We start from the raw sequence: 10,225 nt of genomic DNA, 5'->3' as shown, positions 1-10,225 counted from the left end.
ACATGACTTACGTTTCTGTCCTTGCTCTAGTTGTTCTTTAGTTTCCTTGGATATATACTCAGTCACCAACTCGGGTTTATGGTTGACAAGAACATACCTAAATTCAATAAAAAAATACAGACATAGTAAAATAAATTCTGAAATATGGTTCTATGAATCCATCAAAAAATAAATGACTATTCAAACAATTTTACTACTATGTGTTCTCAACTGAGAACTGGTATCAACTTTATAAGATTTGAAATGAATCACGGTACCAGTGTTTTCCCTTTATTTCAAAGTACAGTAAAAGGTTAGAGATCAGTTGTAACAGGCTTTGGGTTGCGTTTATGAACAAAATCTCTGTGGACCTTACCACAATTTTTATTTCAAAGCAGCACTTATGTTAATTGAAGCGGTCAATTTGGCTGGTAGCCGGTTCTTAGGGAAAACACCATGTTCCTGAATGTGTTATTGACTTTAGAAGTTATACAAATAAAAATATTACTCTGCCTTGATCCTTGCAAATCCAGGTTTTTCCACTCTCTCTGCAGGCTCTGTGGAGTCTTGTTTGGCATCTTCTTTCCGCATGTCATCATTCATTGTTGTATTAGCTTTGTTGTCAACTTCCATACTTTTAACCTGTTTGTCGGTAATGTTCTTTCCCTCTTTATCACTTTCTATTATAATTTTTTCTGCTTCATTTTCCACAAGTGCCATTCCTTTTCTGTAAGTGTAAATATTTTCATAAATTACAGGAATTCTAGATATTACATTTAGTATCTATGTTTTCTATAATATATATACTATATATCGGCAAAATTATTGGGGGGGAGGGGTTACGCCCCCCCCCCCCCGGCCCCCACTCCCGGTTCGCACGGTCATGAATTATGACCAAGGTTCAAGTTTTTGTGACAGACTGACAGACAAATGAAAGCGGGGGACAATACAACTGCTTACCTTATGCAGCTGTTGTGGTCCTGAATTTCAGGCTGAAAGTCTAGATTTATTTCAGAGCTGTGCACAATAACTGATATTGTTTAAAACTATGTCTTAAAAAGCCACAAACTCCATCGGTATATTTGCTGACAATATCATTTACCAATTATTGAATATCTATTGTTTTTGAAGCATGCTTCACATGCTGCAATCGAAAGCAATGTCTTTTTTCCGGTTTGAAGGTGCTAGATAAGTTATACCAAGGAACAAACTTGGATGGATAGATCGTGCAATTAGATTTCCATTAATTTTGTATTTGCTGCAATACTTTGATTAAAGCATCTATTTTGACTAAAAGCATATTTCTATAATTGTCTTTGGGTGGTTTTAATAAAAATCAAAACAATCAAAAGCAAAATCGAATTATCATGATCATTGAACAAATTCACCATGTTCACTGAAGAGTGAAAATTGTAAAGTTACATGTCCATATTACAAATATCCTTTAACCAGTGACCTGAATGCTGCAGTTGACAGAATATGTCTCATATTCATACATTTCCTTAACCTATTGTATACGAGTATACTGTGAACAGGTAAAACTCCAATGCTCAAAATTCTGATTATGGTTCTGCAATTTTTGGTACATGTATGATTGTATACTTGTTGAACTTCAAAATAAACCAGGAAATCGTTTGCATCAAATACAGGCAATCATGGATTAATATTTTCAAGACCATGAATAGATAAGTGATTTTGGAGTCCCCATCATTGACTCTTTAATTATTTTTTTCCCTATATGTCTCAAAATATCGGGTGTTGCTAAAACGCGGAACGGAAAACGGAACGGAAAGCGGAACGGAACGGAAAACGGAAAATTTTAGTCAAACAAATAACATAGATTCGATATAAATCAGATAAAAGAGCAATATTTTTGTTGTAAAAATCATTTCTGAAAAAAAAATTATTGTAAACTATTATATATTCATGAGTCATACACAACTTCCGTGGAAAAAATGGTACTGAAAGAAATTCAACCCCCCCCCCCCCCCCACACACACACACACACGAAATAGGATTTTCGTGTTTGGGCAAAGGACATATCCCCCTTTTCAAAGTCTGTAAAGACAAAAATAACTATTTATGATATTCAGATTATGCACGCAGTGTCGAATTCGCGAATCATGAAAGGGGGGTGGCAGTTTAGGGTCTGTGTAGGGGCCCACAGTCACATAAAAAATTGATTTATTAAACCTTATGTATATTTTTGACACAAAAAGGGGGGCATTCATATTAGAACTTCTCAGACCTTTCCGATGAGAGGGAAAACAAACTCATTTTTTACGGGGTCATTCATATAACCCCCGCCCCCCCCCCCAAACATACACAGATATGTACCGCAAACAAAATTTAACTTCACATGAAAGTTTTCCAACTTTGTCTTTCCAGAATTTAAATATATAGAAAATTATTCGAGCTTGCTGTAAAGGTTTGCCCTAAACGTATTATCTTAATAATTTTTTTTTTTTTTTTTTTTTTACATTTTATTTCTCTTTCATGGTTCATTTAGATATCAAATATTTGATCCCCCAGTCATAACCTTTTTACTACGGAAATGTTCGTTCAAGTTGACATCTTCATACTTTTGGTGAATGTAATAAATGTAGTAATTAGTGTAAAAAAAAAATGGTACTGAAAGATGTTGGAATTGGAACTTTTCCCCCCTCCCGAATCAAACAATTGTTTCTTTTTGTGTTTTTGCTTGTCAAATACTTTTCGTTTATCCCCCCCTTTCAAATTCGATTCTAGGTGACTGCTATATGTTAGCGATTTTCGTAAAAAAAGAGATTGAGCATGACAAAATCAACTTGTATTTAATAGTGGGGGATTGAATATGTACAAAATATATCGTTTATGATAAATGTTGTGTATTTTCAGTGATTTAATCCAAAATAATATATTCCGTTTTCCGTTCCGTTCCGCTTTCCGTTCCGTTTTCCGTTCCGCGTTTTAGCAACACCCCAAAATATCCTAGCAATCTTTAAAAATTTTCTCTGTTCCTCCAATCTTGAGGTAATGATGTATGACTTTATGATCCAATCACTCTTGCAGAGTGCTCATCCATTCCTCTCATTCTCCTTCATCTCTGCAATGGCATCGTGTCAAGATTTTTTTTTACATGAATTTGAAGTAAAACATAATATTGCAATGTTTATTTCAAATGAAACTTAAAATTCTAGATCAATACATGTATCTCAATCTACATGTATTTTATTACTTTGATAACCATAAGCTGACAGCTAGAGGTGAATTTATGAGACGAAGGTAGAGAGTGAAGCATATCACATTGAGTTAAAAAATTATTCATAATATTTCATTTGTTTAAAACAGTACACTTATTTTATCACTTTCACATACATATAAATTACGTACATAATTCAGTCCATACTTGTTTATGTGCAATGTAACATTCCACAACATCAATGTCTATAATTAAAAATTTTAAGTGTTCAGAAATGGCCCTTTTTTCTATGAACTTATTTTAGGTTTCCAAATTAATAAAAGTAATAAAAGCTCCATTTAAACTATATACTAATTTTTATGAAAAAAACTTCATGTAAAAACATATTAAATCTGCAAAAGGTTATTTATCCCAATGCACAGTGATAAAAAAATCAATATCTATAATCGTTATCAGTAAATTGTCCTTTTCAAATTCTTTTCTCTTTTCACAGACATTAAAGTATTTTAACAAAAATGCATGATTTTTAAAACTGTTCCAATTTTTAGACATTAGAACAATCACAACTGGCATCTGTAGATTGTACAAGACAAGCACTTTTTATCAAGTATTAAAGATTCCAATAAGAAATAGACAGTAGACATTTAAATCTAGAAAGTAACTTTCGTGTGGACTTTCTTGAAAGCTCTTGAGATTCTCCAGGAATTTGGATCTTCGTATTTGTTGTATAACGGCTCGATTTTCTGCTGTTTTTTCTGCTTGCTGAGTTTTGTTGGGTCGCTGAATCGGAAAAATTTTGGAGCAAATTCCACAAGCCACTTGGGATCAATGGCCGTTACCTCTCTCATGTATTCTTTTGTTGTCAGCACGAGTTCATGGTAAATCACCCTGTAAAATTTGAGTGATACATAAAGAGTTTAATTTATGTCATCCCCATACAATCAATAATTGTACAAAATTTAAAATTGCTACAAATAGAGGAGAAAACCTGCCCGTCTCCATAATAATTTCTTAATTCACTAACTCTTTGGGAATACAAACTCTCTCAAGAAAATTTGATTTTGCATATACTGTAACTTGTAAATATTAAAACCAATCAAAACTCTGTTCTAAAACATATTAAATGTAGTGGAATTCCAATTGACAATTACAGATTGAATGTTTTGTCTACTGACAGGGGCACCTGAGGGGTACTATACACATCACCTCTGTAGAACAACTTACCAGTCTGGTTGTCTGTTGAAGAGGGCACTAGAGGGGTGTATGTACACCACCTGACTGTCTACCAGGGTGCGATATCCCTCCTGGGGATCTTTCTTCGCGGCATTACGGAAAAATCCACTGCAGATGGCCTTCTGAACCCGAGCCGTATTCTTACCACAACTGACCACATCTAACTTATGTCTGCAAAATAAATCAAAGAGATAATTAAATCTTAAACTAAATTATATAAATGTGGCATCATATTATGACATGTCTCAATACAATAATTTCAAAGGGGAAAACTAAGAGGTTTGTGTGTTACAATATTTAGTACAAAATCGGTAAACAAGCCTTGGTCCACTCTTCCAAATTTAACCTGATGATTTTGTAAAATATTATGGCTAAAAATGAACCCTTCCACCTTTTTGTAGCATGGACATTTAGTTTCTTAATTATGGTACATGTAATATTTTTTGTGCCCATATGTCTAAGTGAATCCTCTTCAAAATCAAATCACAATCACCCTGTAGATATACACTGTACATGTGTATGAAGGGCAATGCCTCATTTTAGTTTTAAAAACTTAAAAAAAACTTTTAAATTTCAATTAAATTTCACGAATTGGAAATAATATCTTTATGAGCCTCCACTGAATGGACTCGACATTAAACCCACTTAAATTAAACCTTTTTATTTGTGTGTGAGAAATGTGTGCTTAGATATAGTTTCTTGACCTTCTCTTTCTGATACTGTGGAATCATCAATGTTTGTGGGGGACCAGTGTCCGTGGATTTCGTGGGTCTTCCTTATCCACGAAATTATATCCCCACGAACATTCATTTTATAATAAAACATATTTATCTTTTGAATCTTCTGTATATATGAGTTACCCACTAAATTATGTCCCCACGAAACAACAAAATTTTGCTTACCCACGAACATTGGCCCCTACAAATTAAAATGATTCCACAGTGTGTACTTCTTGCCTATTGTTCTGTGTTCCGTTAAACCTGTTCACTTTAAGTTTTAATTTTACAGTAAACTGATGAATGAAAAACAGTGATACTAGAAAACTGACCAGTCAGCAAGGGCCCCGTCATGGGGTAGAATTAAAAGGGTGCAGCTTACGGAATGATTAAAAAATGTAGAAGAATAAGCAACAGCAACTGTATTCTTAAAATTTCAAGATAATTCCTGAATATTCAAAAACCTGAAAATAATATCCTTGTATTTACATTACCCAGCAAAGAACAACTTAACATTGAATGTATTAAACAATTATGAAGCTTGTGTTATATAGAATGCCAGCCTTCAATGAATGCAAATATCATGAAGGCTTGACCTTCACTTCAATAAACAGCTGTTGCAGACAAAGGTTTTCATTAATCTTAAAGATAAAGAAAAGCCTTCTAAATTTTCTGCAGCAGGCTAGTTAATTGATCCCAAAGGATTAATTGTACCTCTCTCATCATTTTCTTCTAAAGTTACAATAAAAACTTTTTCAGTATCAATGATAGAATGGGGTTTTTATAAAAACTACCTTAAAAATTAATTAACGTAAAGTGAAAAAAGTAAATCAAAAAATCTTCTTTAATCTATTTCTTGTTTTTAGAATTCAATGAAATTATAACTATTAAACAAAAATAAATTATAAAAATTTATATCTAAATCCACATTTCACAGTGTTTATAGCATTCCAAATTGACTTAACTTCAAAACAAACTTCATTTGCAGACAGAGGTGGTAATTCATCTCAATGTGACAGATAAAGATAATGCTCTGGATTTTCTTCAGGAGGAAAGCTAATTAATCCCTATGGACTCATAGCCAGCATTCATTTTACAATGGGAACATCTTCAGCAGTTATCTCTCTTTGCCAATGCATTCTAAAGTTAAGGAATCTACCCTACCACCCCAGCTTCAAACCAGGGGACATAGAGAACCAAACTTAGCATCAAAATATGTATTTCTGCCTACTGAACTACCATACCAAATTTGTACTTGATTGGGCAACCATAAAAAAAAATTGCACATTCATTCATATGCATAGTTAAGGAATCTACCCCACCACCCCAGCTCCAAACCAGACATTGAGAACCAAACTTGGCATCAAAATATGTATTTCTGCCTACTGAACTACCATACCAAATTTGAACTGGATTGGGCAACCATAAAAAAAGTTATTAGAAAAAAACAGAAAATTTGTGGACGGAAGAGGGACAGACGGACAGACGGACAGACAGAGTGATTACTATAGGGCACCCGCAAATCCTTGCGGGGCCCTAATTATTCCTATTGTCTTCATATCCCAATTAAAAGTAATTAGAACATTTATTTTCCCTACCTGTCCATGATGCCCAACATCTGTTTGCGGACGTCCTGGGCTCTCTTGAGTGTGCGGATCTGTACAAAGTTTTCGTAGCACCACGGGCTGGAGAACTTGTTGTTCTTCCAAGAGTTGTACACCGCCAGTAGTGTCAGGTGGTCCCCCTCAGGCTGGTGGAACTTGGCTTTCTTCTGGTCCGCCAAATCCTGCTTGTCCTGAAAACACATAAACAAGTCGAAATATTTAACATTCTTTATAAAAAATGTATTTGATGAATAAAACTTTTGAAAATGTGTACATTGTAATTTGCTCGATAAGATTGAATCCAGGCATTCTTAAGGATACTTGTGCTTGTTTTTACTTATAACAACTTGCTGAAAATATATTTTATTGTTAAGGTTGGGGTGGGGGTAGCTGCAATAATGTAGCCCTCATTATTGGAGCTAGAGTGGGGATGTTTTTTCTAGTAAAGGAACATTGTTTCTTAGATTTCCTTCTATGTTCAAAGGTGAACAAACTAAGAATTTTAAAATAATCATGATCACAATGAATGTTAGTTACATGCTATCTATCACAAGATTGCACACTACAGTAGAGTATTTTATTCTTTCATTTTTTAAAAATTATTTTGCATCTAATACCGTATAGCGGGTTTTCTTGGCGGGTGTAAAATTTGGCGTTTTGCCTACGCAAAGGTATGTCAATAATTTTGGTGTAATCTATTTTAGCAGACACAGGGTTTCAGTCCTTTGCAGATGAAAACTAAGAAGAGAAGTGAATATTTTAGTGATTGAAATTTTAGCGGGCTACAATCAAAATGCCAAATTAAGCCAAAATTAACACCCCCCTACAATTACCCGCTATACGGTATACATTTAATTTAATAACTAATGAAAAATAATAGTGGGTAACCATGACATAAGAGCTTTAATGATACAGGTACATGTTGTTGAAGCAAATTAATTAATAGATAAATTGTGAAAAATAATGCTGGGACACTATAACACAAGAACATATTATAGGCCTTTCAACTGCCGCTAGGGGACGGTGTTATGAACGATAACTCACTGCTGAAACTTGTTTAGAGCAAGCTCGGGGTACCTAAATGTTTACACGCAAGGCAGTTTTTAGCATTTCCCAAGTGTTTCTTTGCTCTCAGTAGAATCCAGTGGTTTTAAAATTTAGCACCAATGTTAAACTTATTTACTGTGTAGTTGCGGACACCGTTTAACTACATATAATTAAAATTTTTAATGAAAATAAAAAGTGAAATCTACCCTCCTTCTTAGTTCTAACCTAATTAAATTTTTATACTCGGTTGTTCCCCTTTAGGCGTAGTAACACAAATAAGATGATAAATTGTTGCATTTACTTGTAAAAATACATATATTATATAGGAAGCGCAAAAGCGCGCACACAAAAAATATGACATTAAATTTTCTTCTTCAAAATAATCGTCAAAGAGAGTTAAAAATATTGAATATAGTCTGTTCCCCATTCATTTGACCCTGTTTTTTCAGGTAGAGTGAAGGCATTCTCTTTCTCTTGGTCAACAATTTTGTGTACAAAACAATGTAAGGAACCCTTTTGTGTACATAACAATACCAATGCTGAAGCAGCCTATATGTCATTCCTATAAACGATAACTCATAAATCGGCACTTAGTTGGTCATTTTTCACACCTGAATTACCTGTCCTTAAAAGACAACATTGAAAAAGTCAATTATAAATGATTAAACATTTTAATGATGCAATTAAAAGTATGCATAAGTTATCTTTTTTGTTAATCTCATGTACCTATAAATCTAGCTGCAATAATGTAGCCCTCTCCGATTTTTTTTATCTGATGTTTTCTCCCCCCCCCCTCCCAAAAAAGGGGGGGGGGAGGGCTACATTATTGCAGCTACTATAAATCTATCTATACAATATTTTTACCATATGTGCAACTTGAAAAATTAGTTGAAAGGCCTACATATTATACCTTTGGTCTATAGAAGACATTTTGGATGGACAACATAGAGACGACAGTCAGAATTTCATCACTACAGGCGAGGTGGACCGACATAATTAACATCTTAGACAACATGGGCTCCAGAGGAAACTCAGCCATCTACAAACAAGAGAAAAATCCCTAATAAATATCATACATATAGCTAAATAGACAACATGGGCTCCAAAGGAAACTCGGCCATCTAGGAACAAGAGAAAAATCCCATGTTATATCATACATATAGCTACATGTATGAAATATAAAATTCATCTACATAAACATTGCAAACTATACCAACACCCCTGCAATCTTTTTTACTGTGAATTCAAACCTTTAAAATTCAAATTTTTTCTTTTTTCTATGTTCTTTTATTCCAACAAAAAATTGTTTCCCAGTGCATGTCACATTAGAAAGATTTCTCTGTATAAACAATGTACATGTATACTGTAAATGTATTATATTTGGCATGTACGATATTTGGCGGAAATTGAGTTTTGAACAAGTTAGCGTAGATTTGATTTAGCGCATTTCTTAATGTTCCTATTTATGTATATATGTTCAAGACATTTAGCGTGTACTTGAATTAGCGGGAGTTTCTCTCCGCCAAAGGCGCTAAAAAGAATACACAGCCAAATGTAATACGTTTACAGTAAGTGATGTACATATTCATGAATATATTCATTAACTTTATATTGAACTTTACACAATAAAAAATTCCACTTGATGCGAGGTTTTGTTTCAAAAGGTGGTGTAAGCAATATAATTTAACTTTGATATATTTACTACTGTGGAATCATCAATGTTTGTGGTAGACCAAATTTTGTCCCTCTTATCCATAATATTACATCCCGCTGAACAATTTTCAATAAATCTTCTGTATACAGAAGTTACCCACAAATTAACTTCCCCAGGAACCAATAAAATATTTCTTGCCCATAAAACATTGCCCCCCCCCCCCCCCCCCTTACGAATTTAGTGATTCCACAGTACTGTATACAGGGTAATTTTTGCCTCATGTGATTTTTGCCCTTTCATACTTGCAAACAATTTCGCCCCCTTTTAAATTAGCCCAGTCATTGTTTTGTGTATAAAGAAATTATACTGTATTCTTTGAATTCTACCTCTTTTGAATTTGCCCGAATGAGGGTAGGGCAAAAGGGGCGAAAATAAAACAGGGGCGAAAATTTGCCTGTATACAGTATTCATTATTTCCAATCTGCACACCTACCCTCCTTCCCAGCCTAGTCAGGAGACCCTCGTCGTCCAGAGCGCTGAGGGCGTGAAGCTGCTCCATGGCCGATATCAGGGTCTGCATAGGAGGGGCGTCCATGAAATCAAACGACAGCAGGTCATTGATCCCCATGGCTTTAAGAGACAGCACGGTACTGGCTAAGTTTGTTCTCTGGATCTCCGGAACGTTCGTTGGCAGCATCTCATCTCTATAGGCGCGCTCGGTGTACAAACGGTAACACTTCCCCGGTCCCGTTCTTCCTGCTCGACCCGCTCTCTGTTTGGCTTGAGCCTATAAATTTACATATTTAAATAT

At 34.5% G+C, this 10,225-nt stretch overlaps 1 protein-coding gene across 1 annotated transcript; it reads right to left on the bottom strand.

The window, feature by feature from the left end:
• Positions 1 to 3,116: 3,116 nt before the first annotated feature.
• LOC134260819 (ATP-dependent RNA helicase DHX8-like) lies at positions 3,117 to 10,198 on the bottom strand (the record flags this gene model as incomplete). Its single annotated transcript, XM_062743356.1, has 5 exons — positions 3,117 to 4,048; positions 4,385 to 4,564; positions 6,708 to 6,904; positions 8,671 to 8,799; positions 9,908 to 10,198. Coding segments are annotated over 5 exons (1,035 nt in total), but the record flags the coding sequence as incomplete, so codon positions are not given.
• Between the last annotated feature and the right edge of the window lie 27 nt (positions 10,199 to 10,225).

This window comes from Saccostrea cucullata, unplaced genomic scaffold (assembly GCF_032062105.1).
Source record: "Saccostrea cucullata isolate Sc308-1 unplaced genomic scaffold, CSIRO_AGI_Scuc_v1 ctg18543, whole genome shotgun sequence".
Taxonomy (NCBI): domain Eukaryota; kingdom Metazoa; phylum Mollusca; class Bivalvia; order Ostreida; family Ostreidae; genus Saccostrea; species Saccostrea cuccullata.
The sequence above is the reverse complement of the archived record's forward strand: the minus strand, read 5'-3'. Positions and strand labels throughout refer to the sequence as shown.